Genomic DNA, 21,216 nt, shown 5'->3' on the forward strand with positions numbered 1-21,216 from the left:
TGTGGTACATAAACAAGCAGGGAGGCACACATTCCTACCCTCTCTGCAGACAAGCAATGACTTTGTGGGACACAGCATTGACTTATGTTCACCTGCCAGGAAAAATAAATACTCTGGCAGACGAACTAAGCAGAAACCTCATGGATCCTCAGGAGTGGAAACTGGATCCACAAGTCTTATGCATAATAACGAGGAAATGGGGATGCCCAGACATAGATCTATTTGCCTCCCCTCACAACTGCCAACTACAGAGATTCTGCACGAGGATTTATCACAAGCAAGCATGGAAAGTGGTTGCCCTGTCCTTCAACTGGAAAAACCTAACAGTATATGCCTTTCCTCCTCAAGGTACTCCTGAAGGTCAGACAAGAGAAGCCAAAAATGATACTGATTGCCCCAGACTGGCCACGCCAGCACTGGTACCCAATCCTAAAGAACTTTTCCCAAGGTCCAGCCTGGACGTTGCCTCAAACTTCTCACTTACTGACCCAACAAAACAATCAGATCCTGCACAGCCAACTCAGGACCTTAAATCTGGCAGCATGGCAGATAATATAGCCATTCAGAACACTCCTCTTTCAAAAGCTGTAATGGAAGTTATCTTGGAGGCCAGGAGGCCCAGTACCAGAAAATCTTATGCAGATAAATGGAAGAGTTTCTGTTCTTGGAACCAGGAACAAGGAATTGACACGTTTGTACCAAATATTCCTCAGATTTTACAATACTTAACTGAGATGCTGAACAAAGTCCTATCCTTTTCATCAATTAAGATTCATGCTTCTGCCATTTCAGCCCATTACAATACGGAACCACCTATCTTTTCTCATCCTTTAATAAGGCAGTACCTCAGAGGGGCCAAAAACATAAGACCTCCAAGGAGAGCACCAATACCTGCATGGGACCTAAATTTTGTCTTGGAAAAACTCACACTGCCTCCTTTTGAGCCAGCCTCAACAGCTGATATAAAATTCTTATCCTGGAAAACAGCTCTGGCTCCTAGCAATAACCTCTGCAAGACGAGTTTCTGAGTTACAGGCACTCATGGCTGTGGAACCTTTTATCATTTTCCACCCAGACAGGGTTTCTCTGAGGACGAACCCTACATTTATGCCTAAGGTGGTGTCCAGTGTGGCCCTTAACCAAACCATTCACTTGCCTACCCTTTATCCAAACCCACAGAACAAAGGTGAGACTTCTGCATTCTTTGGACATACACGGACAGCTACGCTTCTACTTGGACAAAACTAAAGCTTTCAGAAAGACTGAGCAACTTTTAGTGGCATATGCTGCAGGATCACAAGGAAAGGCCATCTCAAAACGGACTATTTCAAAATGGATAGGCCATTGAATTTGTTTCTGCTACTCACAGCATAGCAAATCAGTGCCTAAGGGCATTAGCTACCAGAGCAGCAGCCACTTCAGCAGCCTTCCTCAGAGGAGTACCAACCAAAGACATCTTAGAGGCTGCAACTTGGAGTTCAGTGCACACTTTTACAAAGCACTACCACTTACCTCTCTACTCTAAATCCAGAGCAGGCTTTGCCACTGCAGTTCTGCAGGGCCTCATAGCCTCTCCTAATCCTTTTTAGCCCAGCCATCCATCCTCAGCTTTGGGATTCAACCCAAGAGTAATGACTGCAACAGTGAAACACGAACATAGTACAGTTGTGTACCTACCATAAATGCAGATGTTCGAGTGTATTCACTGTTGCAGTCTAGCTTACCCTCCCACCATCCCCCTTTCATTTGCTGGGTCTTATCTGTACTTCTCTATTCTATACAACGTATGTGGTGTATTTGCTTGTAGATGAAGGAAATGTTTACTTTAGTGCATGCATGTTTATTGACATAATCTATTTAGCCTACCCTTTTGAGGGCACCTGACATCTGGGGTAAGAAAAACTGAAGAAAATGGCATCTGCTGCATCTTATACCTCTGGCACACTGATGTCAGGGAAGAGGCGACAGCAACCGACGCCGGACCAAGACTTTGAAATTCAGGCCGACTGCGGGTAGCCTGCCAGCAGGATAACCCAAGAGTAATGACTGCAACAGTGAATACATTCGAACATCTACATTTATGGTAGGTACACAACTGTACTTTTCTCTGGAACAGCAAAAAATCTCAGATTTTCCCTATGTAACTGTCCTCTAATTCTGCCATTTTTTTGAAACCTCTGTTCTTGAGCAGTCTCACTCAGCCCACATTTTCTTCATTTTGTCCTCAGAATTTGCAGTTTTTATCAGTGCATCTGGATATCTGTTTAAAGCTTCTTATTTTTTTCCAACCTTTTGTTATTTGAGTTGATATACTCCTGCAGTGGTTTATTTTAATTGGCTCTGAGCACATTTGACTTGTATTTTCCTGTAGATTACTGGAAGCCTTGTCTTGCACTAGAGCTGGATCTGGAACTACTTTTTCTGAACAGCTGCAGGATTTTTCCCAGTCAGTATTTTTTCTTCAACTTTTCTAGTTGATTTTCTTTTCAGTTTCAGTTTTTTCTTTGCTGGCAGTCAGGCATCAGGTGTGTTTACCAGCCAGTAACTGAATTTGCTAAGTGACAAATTCCTGACCTTTGTCTTTCATTTTTTTTTTCCTCTGGGAGAACTAAAGTTAAGCTGTTAGTCAGTGTGCAGCCATCGTGGAGAGTGACAGCATCTCAAGTGCACTTAGTAACTTGGGAAGCAAAATCGATTATATCCAGTGAAGAAGGATTGACTATATCCAGCTAATAAATTTTAGCCTTTGAATTGTAAAGGCTAGTTAATGCATAGATTTTTTCCAAAACTGTCAAAGGCACAGCTGTCCTTATCTTATCTTTATCTGCTACAGGACTAGTTGATGTGAGGGATTTATAGCTTTTGTAGCCATCGAAGGAAGTAACAGCACAGTCTAGTGCATTTTTTTTTAGAGAAAGTTCTGTGAATCTAACATTGTAGAAGCTATTTTTATTTTTTATAACAGGGTTTTGATCTGGGAAAACTAATGCTGCAGTGAAGGCATCATGTGAAGGCCCCAGAGGCTTTGGAGAGTCCATACTAGGGAGTTCATAATTTTTTTTCCACTGGTACCTCCTTTCCTTCCCACTTAGTCTTTTGCAAAAATTTTCTTATTACGCGTTCAGACTCGCAGTTGGGCAGGATATCTGCAAGGTGTAGTTTTAAGTTCTCATTATCAGAACTGGAATGAGCTTCCTCTTTAGAGAAAGAAGGAACTTTCTTTTCACAGGCATAGAAGGAAAAGATGGAAAAAGCAAACACTGCATAAAATTGAGCAAACCTTTCTGAGATCCCTTTTGAATAGAGGGGAGTAGGAGGACATGATGTTTAATGTTGTATTTGGGTTTTTGACAGAAACCGGAATCCATATATTAAACTTCTGAAAGTGAAAAAAAATCTTCCCTAGCAGTACTTGGTGTGTACATCTCCCTCACCTGTCTGACATGGTACATTATGGATTTCACTTCCTAGTGAGTTCTGCCTAATGTATGGTCTTGAAGGTACATGTTACATTCCTGGGCTTTAGTGGTATCCGAGTAGATTGACAAGACTGGCTAGGAGAGACAAATTGGTCCAAAGGTGCTCCAATACCTCAGCAAAGTCAGTTTTAGACCACTGAAAGATGGACATTCAGGGTTCGCTGATAACTTTAGATAATTATTTTATTTATTTATTTTTTTGTGGGCTGAGTGGGGAGGTCCACTGATGTGTATTTTGATGATGTGGTCTCATACCAAATTTCTGAGATGTCTGCAGAAAAAAATTTGGGGAGGTTGATCCTATTTCTCAGTTTTTGTTGTGCAAGACAAATTTGATCTGATATCTTCCTCGCCTAGGCAGAGCATCCAGCTGGTATATGAATTCTTATAAGGAATTTGCCTACCACAGAATATTTGACCTTCCAGGTGGATGTGTAAAGTATGTTTTTCCACAAAGAGGAAAGTTACCCCAGTAGATGTTTACTTCCCCAAACTTGTCGCTGAAGCTGATCATTACAATTGCACAAGTCTGTATAAGCATACGCTTGTCAAAACTGTTCTGAGTGTTGGAGCACCCATATCTCCCCCTATTATGTAGGCATACAATGTCATGCTGGGAATGAATGTACGATACAGAGAAGAGGATCCTGTTGTAGTTAGGCTGGATGCCCAGTGTCTTTGGCGGATATGTCCCATGTAGCTAAGTTTACTGTAGCAGTGATCTAATGAACATCAGTCCTTTGCATCCCAGGTCTAACCAAGATGCCTTCTCCAGGGGGTAATAGACAAAAGATGGAGGGTGAGCCTGATACAAAGGTGAGAGGGACTAGGGAGCCACCCTAACCCTGAGGACCAACTGATAGTGACAAGTGGTCACAACAGGGGAAGAGGGGAGGTTATCTTGACTGCAATCGTGACTCTACTGAAACATCTCTGTATATGGTAAGTTTATAACACAGCTGTACTCCCCCATCCTAGCATTCACTGTTGCAGTCTTCACTTTTGGGAAGATTCTTTAAGCAGAGACTTGGAAGCTGATACCCAGTGTATAGGAGATGAGATCCTGCAGGTTAGCAGAGGCAATTTTTTTCCTTGCCTTGACAAATGCCCCTAAACTGTGACTAAAAAAAAAAGTGGGAAAAAGTCCAGGTTCTTGCTTCAAAAATGGCCCGTGTTGCAACACCCCTGCGGAAGGCTACAGTGGTTGCAGTGGCTCCTATAAGAGTGTGCTGTGATGAGTCCTGTAATAAATTTACCAAGTGTCTGTCCTGTTATACTTTACCACAAATTCCATGACAAACAATTACTAGGCAGGGTAAGATCTCAGGCCACCAGGAGCACAGCTACCGCAATAGCTTTCCTAAAATGACCATCAACAAGAACTCTTGGAAGCTGCTACCTGCTCATTTGTCAACATGTTTTCCAAGCACTACATGGTAGACATAATGTCTATGGCTAGAATAAAGTTTGTCTCAGTTTGAAGGACATATTGTCCTTCCCATCTTCAGGGCTGCTAATCACCCAATGAGCAGGTGCTTTAAGTATTTGGTAGTTTTCTATGAAGTTGTAGCAGTGACAAAATTCAAACTCTACAATTATGGTAAGTTGATAATACAACTGTACTTTCCCTAGTGTATTATTTTGAAGAATGGATAAATCACCTTACTAATTGTAAATGTTATATTCACAGGAACTCAAATCGGAATGCCATCCGGGTGCAGCGCCGAAAACAAGACAATGTGTCTGGTAAGAGAATATTTGAAAGCAACAATAGTCTCATCAAAATTTGTTCAGTACAAAATTTGTAACATTAGAATAGTTAATAGGCATGGTTTCTAGGTCTAGCATAGAGAACTCTACCTGGTTGTCCTTGGTTGAGTGTTATTTCTCTACTAATCAGAATCTGGTCAGTCTTGGCAAAATCTCTCCTGTTGGAGCATCCACATGCTTGAACCAACATATGTAGTGACGTCCTCTTGAATAGTTTGACGTTACAGACAAGTATACATGTTGCTGTCTGATTAAAAGAAAATATTGCATTAGCTTTGCCTCTTGACCTGGGGAAGGCCATGATATTGAACATTGCCACAAATTCCTGAGGTTCAACTGTGTCACCAGGTGTTGAAGAAGGGAGAGGTTAGTCCATATTAAAGATTGCAGTCATCAAAAGCCTTTTAGAAGAAGTGGGTTTTCGTTGCAGTTCTAGAACAAGTGAAATAACTGGCACAAATTCAAGCATTTGAGACCAGGGCCGCCGTATCTGTACCTCACTGAAGCAAGTCCGGTGTTCTGCCAGTGTCCTGTTTCTATTTAGTCAAGAGCTCACTTTAACTATTGAAGGCTGAAGGTGCCATTGGATGGTGCTGTGGTGAAGCGGTAGTGTTGTCCAGTTCGATTCTTAGCTGGAGTGCCTTATGTGCAGATATTTATGTGGGCTTCCTCTGGGTGCTCTGATTTCCTCCCACGTTACAAAAACATATGTCTGAAGTGTTTCACCCCTGGCCTCTGCTGAAAATTGGCTTTGTTCCAAGTCTGACTTTCCCAGTAAACAAATGTTAAGTAAAAATAAATTGGCTGTGGCAGACCATATTAATATGGAGGGGGGGGTACGTCCATTGCCCCACCTGGGGGGGGGGGGTGGATACTGTCCTTTAATGTTAGTCTGTTTGATCATCTAATCATGGATTTGGAGATCCTGAGGACCTCAGATGTTCGCTTTGGGTTCGTCCATAAGAGCTTGTGGATCAGTAGGACCTGTCCAGTAAGGGTACATCTTGTTTGTCCTGTATCATGGCCTGGACAAGAAGCAGATGTTTGGTGTCTGCTGAGAGCTTCTTACAGATGTAAGAGCGTGGTACTCAAGTCTAGTTTAAAGCCAGCACCAAGTGCTTGTTCATGACAACTCTGCTGCTTTTGGTTAGAGTGATTAAGTCCCAGTTATCTTTTTTTGGTGCCTGGTCCAGGTCTGTCACTTGCCATCTCCAGCATGTAGTAGAAGTCATATAGTATAAGCTTTTGTTTGGGCCACTGTTGCAGTCATTCGATTAGGCATCTCTGCCACAGGCTTACTCCATTGTCGGGCTCACCTTTTCAGTACTGCCCACCATTCTACCATTGCTGGACTGGTGTTACCTTATCTTCGTTATCTTCAGATACCTATTATGTAGGTGATGTCCACATGCACCATTTTTAATTCTTTTGTTCTTTGTGACATCAAGTACTTTCCAGTCTGGTTTCTGTCTAGGCTCATGATTAAAAGTGCTTCAGCAGATAAGTATCCCATTGACAAATCCTTTCTGTTCTCATCGCAAAATTAGATTGCCTCTTTGCTTCAATGGATGCATGGGGAATGAACATGCTTGTAGGTATAGGGGGTGTTAATCCCATAAAAACATGGTGTGCCTGCAGATGTCAGATCACTTATAAAAATGTCAACAGTAAAAGCGTTTTCTGTTGAGCTCTTGTGCATGTCACTAATTTGCCAGGTCATTCATCATGAGGCAAAGACCATTCAGGTGTACCTGACCAGAAAGAGACTTGTCAACTTTTTAGGCCAGTCTGTTATGTTTGCAGATTTGTGGGCACAAGGAAGCGCAGACACCACTTGAAAATGACAAGAGGCAAGTCCAAGAGAGTAAGCTCAAGGAAATTCTCAAAGTTCATTGTTCCAAAACGTCTCAAGTGCCTGAGGCACTCCTGACCCTGAACCCTGTTGCAGGCCACTACTCCAGCCCCTAGCATATTCGTTAGATTGAAACTAGACTCAACAGCTTGTGAAAGGCATCAACCGAGGACATCTACTGGAACAGTATTTTTTAAAACAAGGGTGAGAACAGATTTTCCTTGCTTATTTTTTGAAGAGGAAGGTCTTATCCATGTAAAGTTGGAACCTAGGGATGTTTCTCTTCAGGTCCACAGATTCTTGGTGGCTGCCCACCCTTTGAAGATACAGATGCTTGAGACTTGGGTTTGGCCAAGAGTAAGTTTCTGTGTGGCACAGTTGCCCATAGCCCCCAAACCCCCTCCTCCCAAAGGATTGGGCTAAGTTGACTAAAGGTTTCTTTCAGTTCTTGCTTAGCTTGCTGCTTGATCTTGAGCAGGCTTCTGTGCCAGGAATCATCTATCCAAAAGGAAGAGGGAGGTCTTCCCTGTGAGACAGCTCTTCTGTTCTTCAGGAGGTGGAACTGGACTACAAGTCATGGATGCTGTCCCTTGATTTGACATGGACAATGTGTGCCCTCTGGCATCTGTCTTGGTCCCAGGGGACTTCTCATTTGAGAATACTGTTGAGGAAATATCTCTTGTTGCAATCTTATGAGACTCTGCTTCATAGAAATGATACCTGGACCAGTGAGAGGCTTGATGTTTTTTATAGGGTGTGTAAGAATCCCATTGCAAATCCAGATAGTCCTTGGAGTCTCTATTGAGAGCAAGTCTTTTTCCTGGATGCAGTACTTTTCCCAGTAGCAGGAAAAATGGATTTCTTGATGGAATTTGGGAATACTGTGTACCTCAGTAGTTCTGGTATTTTAGATCTTAAATTGCTAAACTGTGGTTTGAAATGCAGTAAAATGTCATCAAAACTCCAGGATAGCTGTAGAGGATTGCAGATGTTCTTCGTGTTTCACTGTTGCAGTCAGTACATTAGGGGTAATCCTGCTTGCAGGTTGCCCTCAGCCAGCCTGAATTCCAAAGTCTTGGGTCTTGCGTCGGCTGCTGTCGCCCCTTTCCTGATGTCAGGTCGTCATGGGGTATAAAAGAAGCAGCTGACGCCATTTTCTTCAGTCTTTCTTGTCGTGCGGTGCCCGAAGCAGAAGCAGATCGCAAGTGCTGGTCGTCCGACTCCTGAGATTTTTGTATTTGAGTTTGAGATCGGAAGTCTTCAATAAAGTTAAGTACCCCGTTGGGGAAACTTTTTTCTTGCTCCAGACCGATGTCAGAAAAAGTTAATAACAGTATTTCTTGTGGGAAGCAAATACCTCATAAGGATTTTCATTCTTACTGTATTCCTTGCCTAGGACCTGATCACAAAGCTTCTGGTTGTTAGTTTTGTGCTAGATTTAACCAACGCACTATTAAGCGTCGGTATGATTTTGCTTTAAACTTTTTTGGACGCTGATTTAATTACCCTGAAATGTCGTTGGATAGCCATCTGACTACCGGAGTTTACAAAAAAACTCAAAGAAAAGGATAGAGAAAAACAACCGAGGCCCAAAACCGACGAAGCTTCTCCTAAGCCAGTCGCCAGTTCTCAGTGAGGTGCTTTCGCAGCCCCTGATGGCCGCTACTTTATAGTCACAGGCTGCTACTGACTCCCACGTGGAGTCTGCCATGCCGCTGAATACTCAAGATATTGGAGCCTCGGGAGCTAATCCCTCTAATGGGTCCGGAGCCGCTGAGCAGGTACCGGCTTCTGAGGGTGTATTCAGACCTAAACATCTTTACATTAAAACGACTTCAGCGTCAAAGGCAAAGACTAAAGCACCTTCTAAAGCAAGGAAACAAACTCTAGAACCACGTGGACAGTCCTCTATGCCCAAAAAACAAATGCTCATAATGGCTGAAGACTTGATTACCTTGATCAGGGGTTCCCATCCCCCTCTGGATAAGAGGCCTAGGCAAGACACTGACTATGAATCTTCAGATCAGGTTTCTATTTCTTCTGATTTCTCTTCTGACCACGAATATTCTCTTCCCCCCATGAGGATTCTGATGCTGAAGAATCTATACCTTCAGCATCTCCTCCTGAGGACTATTCCTTTGGGGAAACCTTGCACACCATGAGGGAGAATTTCCACTGGGAGAGCCAAGATTTTTCAGAATCTAAAAAGAGGCTCAGGGATTTTCTATTACTACCTCAGCACAGGCCTCTAGCCATTCCACCTGTTAGACATTGTAGATGTGTTTTCGGAGTCTAGTCTGACCCCTGACTCCTTACCCCCAGCTCCTGTTAAGCCTGACAGATATTACAGGGTTCCTGACTTTCACAAATTTCTTTTTTAAAAACCCTGCTGCTGACCCAGAAACTATATCACAGGGTCTAAAGGGGGTTAAGGCTTCCACTGCAAAAAACCCAACCCCCTCTGACAGAGATTCAAGGACACTGGATAGATGGGGAAAAAAGGTTTACACCTCTGCAACTTTGGCAATAAGGGCCTTAAACTGTCAATTTCATATGCTTAAGTATCAGCAACATGTCATGGGACTGCTTAAACAGAAAATGTTGTTAAATTCTGAATGTGCAGAAAACAAGGAAATGCAGGATTTATTGTATGCAGCAGAACAAGTTGGAAAACACTTTGCAATGTGGTTTTGATTCTTTGGAGGCCTCCTGCAGGGATGCAGTTATGGGTTCTGTAATTAGGCATGCTTGGTTAAAGGAACAAAATCTGCCTGATCATGTTAGTTAAATTACTAGATGCACCTTTACAGCATGATACTTTGTTTGATGTTAAGGCAGAGGAGGTGTTAAAGAAAATGGAGGACAAAGCTAAATCTATGCAAACTGTCAAAGATTTTTTACAGGTGCAGCCCACCCAGGTTTAGTAGACACTGGTCTACAAAAAATTGGTCCTTTCCAGTGTCAGACAGACCTCAAAGGGGCAGACGCAGATGCCCTAGGGGCAGATCCCAGGCACAAGGTCCTTATAGGCCCAAGCAGTGGGGTGCTTCTACCTCCAAAACTGGAGAAGATAGACCACAAACCTAGAGAAAACAGTCCCAATGACTTCCCCCTACCGACACCAAAAAAAATTAGCACTTTTTGCTCAAAATTGGCACATCATAACCCAAGACAATTGGGTTCTAAACATAGTGTCACAAGGCTACAAGTTTCACTTCCATACTCTACCAGTGGCAAACGGCTGGACAGATCTGCCAAAAAAATCAATGGGCAGAGGCACAAAAACAAGTCTCATCCCTCATGGACATGGCGGCCATTCAACAAGTACCAGAGCAAGAGCAGGGCCAAGGATTTTACTCAAGACTGTTCTTGGTACCCAAAAAGGACAAGGCCTGGAGCCGATACTGGACCTATCTATTTTGAACACTTTTCTGGATATTCCAAAATTCAAAATGTTGACTTTGCAGCAGCTTCTACCCATGCTGGGCAAGAATGCTTGGCTTGTGACTTTAGACCTAAAAGAGGCATACCTACATGTTCCAATCAGACAATCATGCAGAAGATACCTAAGATTCAAGGCTGGCTCAATGCATTACCAATTCTCTGCACTGTCCTTTGGCTTATCTACTGTGCCCAGGGTCTTTACGAAGTGCCTGGCACCAGTAATCGCATTCTGCAGACAGAGGAATACAAATATATCCTTACTTGGACGACTGTCTCATTCAAGCAGAGAACAAGGACATTCTTCTTCACCATCTGGCGTTTGTGAAAAGACTTCTAACATGCCTAGGGTACACAGTCAACCAAAAGAAATCAAAACTAGTACCATCACAAGAGATAATATTCCTGGGTGCAAGCATGAATACAACTGCCCAGATGGCTTATCTCACGCTGGACAAACAAAGGCAACTGACTACCTATATCAAAATGTTGCCATCAAAGGCCCAGTTATCTGCAAGACAAATTCTGCAGGCTTTGGGCTTCATGTCATCCTGCATCCTACTAATTCCATATGCAAGACTGCATATGAGGAAACTTAGTGGTACCTAAAAAGTGTTTGGACTCAACATTGCCACAGCTTGGAAACAGTCAATCTGAAGTAGTTAACTTTATTTGTGCAGCAACCTATGGGAATCGGATCAGAGATCCTCCCCCTACCCATAATCCCCTGCCAACCCTGACTGACCTCAGATTGTTTGCCGCGGTTTACTTCAGCAGCTTGATCCCGAGTTCCAGGCGTTATCACTTTTATGAGAAAAATTTAACCTTTCAGACCCTTAAACTTTTAATGAGTGTGTGTGTTCAGGTCCCTTTTCTAATTTTAAACTCTTAGTTTATTTTATATTTTTATATTTAACCTCTCCCTTCCTTCGTGGTTCCGTCAGGGTTGTGTGTGTGTGTGTGTGTGTGTGTGTGTGTGTGTGTGTGTGTGTGTGTGTGTGTGTGTGTGTGTGTGTGTGTGTGTGTGTGTGTGTGTGTGTGTGTGTGTGTGGTGTGTGTGTGTGGTGTGTGTGTTTGGGGCCTAGTGTGTGTGGTTTTACCTTTTTTAGTTAATATGTCTGAGGCCCCAAAGCTGATTTTTTTCTAAGTGCACTGAGTGTGACCATATGCTGTCCCCAGCGGATGGCCACACTCGGTGTGTTGTGTCTTGGGGTTGAGCACCAGTCCTCTGGTTTGTACCATTTGTGCGGCGTTCAACCCCAGGGCATTCTGGCGGGTCTTCTGCCGCTGGACTCTGCTTCTAGACTCTGCTTCTACCTCCGGTCCTCCCGTGGCTCCTGCTGCGGCGGCTGCCACTCCTGCTTCCCTCCCCCCGGCCGGGACTCAACCCCCCGACTTGGGCCCGGAGGAGAGGGAGGCTAGGAAAGAAAAAAGGAGGGAGAAACACCACAAGCGGCGGGCCGAGGCCTTCTCCCTCCAGGACTTCTGAGTCTCCTCCTCCTCGGATCCAGTCCCCGTGCTTTTCACCGGGTCCTCTGGAGGAGGAGACCCGATCTCCTTCGAGGTCATCGAGACAACGCTTCTGCCCCACCTCGGTGGCCTTGTCAAGATCAACCCGAAGTCTCATGGATGCAGATTTGGACCGGATGATGAGAAGATTCCTCCAGGCCCAACTGCAGATGGGAGCACTCCTGCCAGGGGGGGCTCAACCCCCTTCTTTGCCTCGATAGCGCCTTCTCCGTCCCGTTTCCCGGGTTCAGAGTCTTCGGAGCCGGGCAGCCTTGGAGCTGTGGGGTGTGTCGGCGCCGATAGTCTCGGGTACTTTGGCGCCGACACTTCCCTCGAGTCTGTCAGGTCCATTTTCTTCGAATCCGAGCTCTCAGAGCCGAGGGCTGAGCTTCGGATCCGGGGGTATCGGTATGCCTTCAGCTCCGTCCAGGTCGGAGCATACTGGTCCATCGGATCTGATCGCTTCGGTGACGGCCCCGATCCGTCCGTCGGATCCGGGCGAGGGTCTGCTTTCGGATCCCAGAGAGAGCAGCTCTCCATCGGCATTCAACGTGGTGGAGAAGAGGGCCCTGTTGAGACAATCCAGGCCCCCGGCCCTTGCCACGGCTCCACCCTGCACTCCTCTGTTGGGTCCGACTTCCATCACCCGGCCCCAGGGACAGCCTGCTTTGACGTCCCAGGCAGTTCCATTGGAACAAGACGTGGCTGGTGAGACCTCCTCGGACATTCCCCCCCCGAGGAGGTTCCTCACAAGCGAAGGTGCAAAAGGAGGCACCTGGACTCCCCCGAGTCCTTGACTGAGGACACTGATTTGGAGGAAGGGGAAGGCTCCCCAAGATCACCCTCCGAAGATGTCCCATTTGGTGACATCATGGAGATGCTTAGAATAAGGAGGGGGTGGTCTGCCCCAAAGCCTACCTCGGACGAATCCGTGTTCCTGGAGGCGTTTGAAGCAGGCCTGTCTACTTCTTGGGTCTCCCCTCCGGCCGACACCCTGGTAGACTTGATTACTACCAGGGCGTGGAAGGAGCCGGACACTGTGGAGCCAGTCCCCAAGCGCCCGGACAAGATTCTTAGCCCATCCTCTGACGAGTCCCACTGGAGTAAGGGTCCCCCTGTAGATGCCATGTCGGTGGCGGCGGCCACCAAGAGGGAACTAGCTCGAGAGTCCCTCGGTTCATCCCCCGAGCAAGGAGTCTTGGTCGATGGACCGCCTAGGGAAGCGGGTGTTTAGTTCGGCTATCTTCTCTGTGAGGTCGCTGAACTACTTGGCACATGTGGTTCGACTGCAGCGGGACCTTATCAAAGAGTACGCTGCGTTGCCGAGTCCATGTCGGCGGAGGACAAGCTATTGAACTCCACCCAGATGGCCACTCTACGATCCATATCTAACATCTCTATGCGGCTACTGTCCCATGCCACGGAAGGAGCCACTAGAGCCAGCAGAGCGGGCCTTGTCATGAGACGTCAGGCCTGGCTCCGGCATTGTGATTTCGCGGAACCCTTTAAGGCGTCTTTCGCTAATGCCCCTTTCGATGGTTCTGCCCTTTTCGGCAAAACCGTGCGAGATACCTTGGTCCAGAGCGAAAAGGACGGGAAGACGTCTGCCATCGGAGTCCGCTTCTCTGCTCCCCAGAGGTCCTTCTCTAAGAACCAAAAGGGTCAGAAGAAGATGTGGTTCTGGAAGTCGCAACAGTCCCTTCCCGCTCCAGACTCCCAACCCTTCCGCAGCAGAGGGCAGGGTGGACGCCGCCTTAGAGGCAGAGGGGGCCCGCGGAACTTTGGATCCAGAGGACCCTTCTCGGACCAACCCATGCAACACCCTTGAGGGGTTGCCCGACTGCTCCACTCTGGAGGCAGTCGGGGGAGTTTCTCGAAGCACCCAGCAGCTTGGGAGTCCATCACAACAGACCGCTGGGTGCTTCGCATTATATCCAGAGGATATCAGATTCCCTTTTCTCGCTGCCCACGCAGCCCCAGATACCTCCCCGATGTTCCACCAGATCAGAGGGAGGCCGCAGCAATGAAAATCCAACATTTGCTGGAAATAAGAGCCATCCAGCACGTCCCCCCAGACCAGTGCTGGTCCGGGTTTTACTCCAGGTTCTTCTTGGTGCCAAAAAAGATGGCGGGACTTAAGACCAATCCTCGACCTCTCTTCCTTGAACCTGTCAGTAACCAAAGAGAAGTAAGTTCCGCATGGTCACTCTTCAATCCATTCTTCCCCTTTTGCAGGAGAATGATTGGATGTGCTCTATAGACCTCAAGGATGCGTACTACCACATTCTGATGGAAAGGCGATCCAGGAGGTTCCTCCGCTTCCGGATAGGAGACAGTCATTTCCAATTCAGGGTCCTCCCCTTTGTTCTCACCACAGCCCCCAGGGTGTTCACCAAAGTGTTAGCAGTGATAGCGGCCCACCTGAGGCTCCAGGGAATTCAGGTCTTCCCGTACCTGGACGACTGGCTCCTGACCGCCCCGACAAGGCATCTACTCTGTGCAGCCAGAAACTACTTTCTACATCTAGCTCCCCAGCTGGGGATCACTATCAACATAGAGAAGTCCACCTTGAAACCAATAAGGCGACCTCGGTAGAATGAAAAAGGCGTGCCAGTCACTGATGCACCAGTGGAACAGTAGATCTTAAATTCTTGGCATGGAAAACAGCCTTTCTTGTCGCTATCACCTCGGCTCGAAGGGTCTCTGAACTACAGGCCCTCTGTGTAAAAACCCCATACTTGACCTTTCACAAGGATAGAGCTTACCTCAGGACCAATCCCTCTTTTCTTCCCAAGGTTGCCTCTGAATCAAATATTAACCAATCAATTAACCTGCCGGTCTTTTTTCCAAATTACCGTAACAAAGGGGAATACAAATTACACTCATTGGATGTACATAGACAACTTCGCTTCTACATCCACAGGACATCTGGTCATAGGAAATCCGACCAGTTGTTCGTCTCCTTTGCCAAATTTAACTTGGGTAAATCGGTGTCTAAAGTTACACTGTCTAGGTGGATTTCACAGTGTATCCTTCTAGCATATGAAAGTTCTGGCAGGCCCGCACCTCAGGGAGTCCATGCCCACTCTACTCTATCTATGTCTACCTCTGCGGCTTTTAGAGCTAGAGTCTCTCTGGATTATGTTTGTTCGGCAGCCACTTGGGCCTCATCGCATACCTTTATCAATCACTATAAATTGGACATTATCTCCAGAAGGAGAGCATCCTTTGGCTCTGCAGTGCTCCGGAACATCCTTCCATGAAGGCCGCCCAAAGTTCAGGTAGCTGGGGACTCTGTCCCATAGGTTGCTGCACAAATGAAGTTAACTACTTCAGATTAAGAAGTTATGTACTCACCATAACGTTCCATCTGAGTAGGTAAACTTCATTTGTCAGCAACCACCCCTCCCTCCTGCCCCCTCACTTGCGAATGTATTCATACTCAGGTCCATGGGTTTTACCCACCTTATCTTGAGAATAATAATTTTCTAGCAGTTTCTGCTGTTGGGCAAACTTGATCTGAGGTCAGTCAGGGTTGGCAGGGGATTATGGGTAGGGGGAGGAGCATGGAGCTCGGATCAAAAGCTATTGAAAACTGCCGGTTCGGATTTGAGGTCTGATCCGATTCCCATAGGTTGCTGACAAATGAAGTTTACCTACTCAGATGGAACGTTATGGCGAGTACATAACTTCTTATTACTCTCATTCCCTGCCTGCAACGGGCGTTTCGATGGTGGGCAAAGGCTTGTCACCAGAACCAAGGGACAGTCATTCACATTACCTCCAGCCAGGCAGACACTAACAACGGATGCATCAAGACTATGCCTGGGGAGCCCACATGGCAGGAAGATGCATTCAGGGCACATGGTCCTCAAACCAAATGCATCTACATATCAATCAAAAAGAGATGTTAGCTGTTCAAAACGCTCTGACAGCCTTCAAGGACGTACTGCATCCGGGACTACTACTGATAGACACCACCACGGTCATGTGGTATATAAACAAGCAGGGGGGCACACATGCTTACCCCCTTTGCAGACTAGCCATGACCTTGTGGGACACAGCTTTGACTTACCAAGTACATCTGCAAGCACAATTTATGCCAGGAAAGGAAAATACTCTGACAGACGAACTAAGCAGAAACCTCATGGATCCCCACGAGTGGAAGCTGGATCCACAAGTCTTCAGCATGATAACAAGGAAATGGGGATGCCCGGACATATATCTATTTGCTTCCCCTCTCAATTACCAACTAAAAAGATTCTGCACAAGGACTTGTCACAGACAAGCATGGAAAGTGGACGCCCTATCTTTCAGCTGGAAAAACCTATCAGTATATACCTTTCCGCCACTGCCTCTCCTCCCCAAGATGCTCTCAAAGGTCAGACAGGAGAAGCCAAAGATGATACTGATTGCCCCAGACTGGCCTTGCCAGTACTGGTATCCAGTACTAAGAAACATATCTCTATACCCAGCTTGGACCTTACCTCAAGTACCTCGACTACTGTCCCAGCAAGATAGTCAGATCATGCACAGCCCCAACTCAAGACATTAAACTTGGCAGCATGGCGAATAATGTAGTCACACAAAAAACACCTCTCAGTAAAGCTGTGATGGATGTCATACTGGAAGCCAGAAGGCCTAGTATTAGAAAGTCTCATGCTGGAAAATGGAAGAGATTCTGTGCCTGGAACCAGGCGCAAGGAACTGATACAGTGGTACCAAATATTCCTCAGATTTAGCAATACTTAACTGAGATGCTAGAGAAAGGCCTATCTTTTTAATCAATAAAAATTCATGCCTCTGCCATTTCGGCTCATTACAATAAGAGCCACCACTTTTTTCTCACCCCTTAAGGCAGTACCTCAAAGGAGCCAACAATTTAAGACCCCCAAGAAGACTACCAATACCTGCATGGGACCTCAACTATGTCTTGGAAAAGCTCACCCTGCCTCCTTTTGAGCCAGCTGCTACTGCTGATATGAAGTTTTTATCTTGGAAAACAGCTCTGCTCTTAGCAATTACTTCTGCAAGACTAGTTTCAGAGCTACAAGCACTCATAGCTGTGGAACCTTTCATCATTTTTCATCCAGACTGGGTCTCCCTGAGGACAAACAACATTTATGCCTAAAGTACTGTCCAGTATGGCTGTTAACCAAGCCATCCATCTGCCAACCTTTTACCCAAATCCACAGAACAAGGGGGAGAGAATTCTGCATTCTTTGGACATGCAGAGACAGCTTAGATACTACTTGGACAGAACCAAAGCTTTCAGGAAGACAGAGCAATTACTAGTGGCATATGCTGCAGGATCACAAGGAAAGCCTGTCTCACAGCAGACTATAAGTGGATAGGCCACTGCATTAGTTTCTGCTACTTACACCATGGCAATCCAGTGCCTAAGGGCATTAGGCCTCATTCCACCTGAGCTGCAGCCACCTCAGCAGCCTTTCTCAGGGGAGTTCCAACCACAGACATTTTAGAGGCGGCTACTTGAGTTCAGTGCACACCTTTACAAAACATTATCATCTGCCACTTGACTCTAAATCCAGGGCAGGCTTTGCCACTGCAGTTCTGCAGGGCCTCATAGCCACTCCTACTGCTGTTTAGTTCCAGCCTCCCAACCATAGCTTTGGGACTCTACCCAAATGTAATGACTGCAACAGTGAAACAAGAAGAACATAGTGCAGTTGTGTACACTTGCCATAAATGTAGATGTTCAAGTGTATTCACTGTTGCAGTCCAGGTTACCCACCCGCCTTCCCCCTTTTTTCTTTTGGATCTTATCTTTCCTTCTCTGATTTGTACTACCTATGGGGTGTATTTGCTTATAGATGAAGGTAAAATTTATATCTGTGTATTTCTGAATATATATATATATATATATATATATATATATATATATATATATATATATATAAAATTTGGCTACCCTTTTTGGGGTCACCTGACATCTGGGGCAAGAAAAACTGAAGAAAATGGGGTCATCTTCTTCTTTTATACCCCTTGACGACCTGACGTCAGGGAAGGGGCGACAGCAGCCGATGCAGGACCCAAGACTCTGGAATTCAGGCCGGCTGAGGGCAACCTGCCAGCAGGATTACCCAAATGTAATGACTGCAACAGTGAATACACTCAAACATCTACATTTATGGTAAGTGTGTACACAACTTACTTAATGAAACCTCAAGGGCTTCTATTCCCCACCTTGTCCCAGACTAGTTTGCAGATTGGAAAAAATACTTGGTGTGCATATTGCTAAGGCTGCTGCTAATAGGGTCAGTTATCAGGATTCACTGTTGGCTGAGGATTCTGTCCCTGTTTGAGGATGCAAAGGTATAAGTCTTTAATGCTCACTTAGATGAGGAATTGCTTTCCAAACCCCCTCATTTCTTCAGCATTCCCAAAAGATTGAAGGACAAAGGAAAAAAACATGGAGTTGATGAACCATGTTTCAACTTCAAGACAGAACAGAACGTATGTCTCTGGACAAGGGCCTTGCTACATGAGGGAGGGCATATACAAGCAGTGAAAGGAAAAAATGCCACACAGAAGAGAAAATGGCAATAAGAAGATAGGTCTAGAAACACCAGGGGAACACCAGGACCAAGCAGGGAGCAACTACGACTAGTAGCCTCCTTCCTCCCCACAGTCATGAAACCTCTCAGGCCTCTATCCCTACTCTGCTATCCTTAGTTTGCTTCGTGATAGGGAGTGTGTTACCATAAACCAGTGAGCTGTATGTAGAGGCTAAAAACTTCATTTTCCGCTCATGCCCAGCATGAGGCTTGTTATTAGTTCCAAAAGACCAGGAATGCCTTTTTGGCTCCATCTTGGCAGAAATTTTAACAGTGGGAAAAACAGAACCTGCTCCCTCTGTGTAGCAGTCAAAAGGGTACTGCTAAACTGTTCCTCTTACTAAGAAAACATGTTTCCTGGATACTTATTAGAGTTGTCAAGATTAAACATAAGTCTTAAAATACCACAGTTCTGCTGCCAAGTCTTCAGGCCATGATAAACTAGTTCTGTGCCTTCAGGCTTCTTAACACTAGATCTCAGATGTGTACTGCCACATTCCCATTTTAAAGTTACAGAAACAGTATCTAAACTTTGTGGTTGAGGGACTAGCAGTTTGTTTACCCCCCTTTTTTAGCTACTATGCTGGGAAGTTTTGCGAAATAACTCAATGATTGCAGATTGCAGGACCAAGAGAACTTATATTTATTAATATTCTAACTGCCTGATATAAATGCAGACCCAGTAGATAGAGGGCACTAGAGTACTGGATTGTCTTGACAAGCTAGTTTTGGAGACCTTGAATGCATTTTTCCAGGACATGGTTAAAAAAAATATATATCATTGGTGGTAACTAGGCAGTTCATGAGTGTACTAGTCCATATGGCACCCATCTTTTCTGATGATGTCTTTGGCAAGACTTAATAAAAAAGAAATTGCAGTAGTTTTTAAGGAATACTTTGGGCCAGCAGTGTCCTTGCAGTTTGCTGTCCCAGTTCTGTGCTGTTTAGCAAGGCAACTGCAATGGCAGATGTAACAACAGAAGGGTATACCCTTCAGGTAGCCTACACTCAACTGGTTGTTTACCACAGGCACTTCAGGCATAGCCTGGGCTGCCCACATATTGGATGTCATGGTTCAAGGTCCTGAAGTCCCAGAGAAAGAAGAAATTGTATGTAAGCATCAAAAAAATTGTGGCTGTAGTTCAAGCCCCAGTGTTAGTCAGTCTGGAAACATGGGGCTCTGAATGTTGTCACAGACAACATTGTGATGCATAAATGCAAGCCTGGGAGCGCACACTGGATTGCAACATGCTCCTGAAGTCATCTTTTCTGAAGGGCAGATCCATAGCAGTTCACATGAACAAAGATCTCTGTGGATGTTAAATAGGGAAGCCTTTCTGACCTGACGAGACGGGTGGATTGTATGACTGATAAACAGTGGATATAAAAAGTGTACATTCCCCTGTTAAAATGCCAGGTTTTTGTGATGTAAAATGAGACCACAATAAATTATTTCAAAACATTTCCCACCTTTAATGTGACCTATAACCTGTACAGTTCAACAGAAAAGCAAATCTGTTGGGGGGAAAAATAAAAAAAAAAAATACAGTAAGCTGGTTGCATAAGTGTGCAGAGCTTTAAACTAATGCTTTGACGCACCTTTTAATTTAATTACAGCATTCAGTCGTCTTGGGTACACACCTGCCATCAATTAGAGACTCTGATTAACCCCAAATAAAGTTCAGCTCTCCTAGTAATATTTTCCTGACATTTACTCAGTTGCCTGCTTCAGCAAAAGCCATGGTTCGCAGAGAGCTTACAGCTCAGTCAGGAGAAGGGTACAAAAATTTCCACAGCATTGGATATACCATGGAACACAGTGAAGACAGTAGTCAGAAAGTGGAGAAAATATGGGACAACAGTGACATTGCAAAAAACTGGACGCATTTCCAAAACTGGTGACAAGATGAAAACTGGGAGTCTGCCAGGAGACCTACAGCAACACTAAAGGAGCTGCAGGAATTTCTGGCAAGTACTGGTTGTGTACTACATGTGATAATCTCCCATATTCTCCACGTCTGGACTATAGGGTAGGGTTGCAAGCCTTTTTTTTTTTTTTTTTTACAAACAAAAACATCCAGGCCCAGCTAGAATTTGCAGAACAATACATCAAGACTCTCAAAAGCACATGGGAAATTGTGTTATGGTCTGATGAGACCAAGGTTGAACTTTTTGGCCACAATTTCAAAAGGTACGTTTGGCGCAAAAACATCATCACCAAAAGTACACCATCCCCACCCACGGTGAAGCATGGTGGTGGCAGTACCATGCTTTGAGGTTGCTTTTTTTCAGCTGGAACTGCTGGGTCTTTTGTTAAGGTGGAGGGAATTATGAACAGTTCCAAGTATTAGTCACTTTTGGCCCAAAACCTTCAGGCGTCTGCTAGAAAGCTGAATAGGAATTTCACCTTTCAGCAAGACAATGACCCCAAGCATACATCCAGATCAACAAAAGAATGGCTTCACCAGAAGAAAATTAAGTGTGGAGTGGCCCAGCCAGAACCCAGACCTAAATCCAGTAGGAAATTTGTGGGGTGACCTGAAGAGGGCTGTACACAAGAGATGCCATGGCAATCTGACAGATTTGG

General features: G+C 45.3%; 1 protein-coding gene across 2 annotated transcripts in view; it reads left to right on the top strand.

Moving 5' to 3' along the window:
• Positions 1 to 21,216, top strand: part of SETD5 (SET domain containing 5) — a 2,687,190-nt gene that overhangs the window by 531,041 nt on the left and 2,134,933 nt on the right. For both annotated transcript variants that reach the window (XM_044078031.1, XM_044078032.1), the window contains exon 5: positions 5,170 to 5,225. In XM_044078031.1, coding sequence (XP_043933966.1) covers positions 5,170 to 5,225 — 56 coding nt within the window. The remainder of the gene's footprint in view (positions 1 to 5,169; positions 5,226 to 21,216) is intronic.

This window comes from Protopterus annectens, chromosome 7.part0 (assembly GCF_019279795.1).
Source record: "Protopterus annectens isolate FY-2018-M chromosome 7.part0, PAN1.0, whole genome shotgun sequence".
Lineage (NCBI taxonomy): Eukaryota > Metazoa > Chordata > Ceratodontiformes > Protopteridae > Protopterus > Protopterus annectens.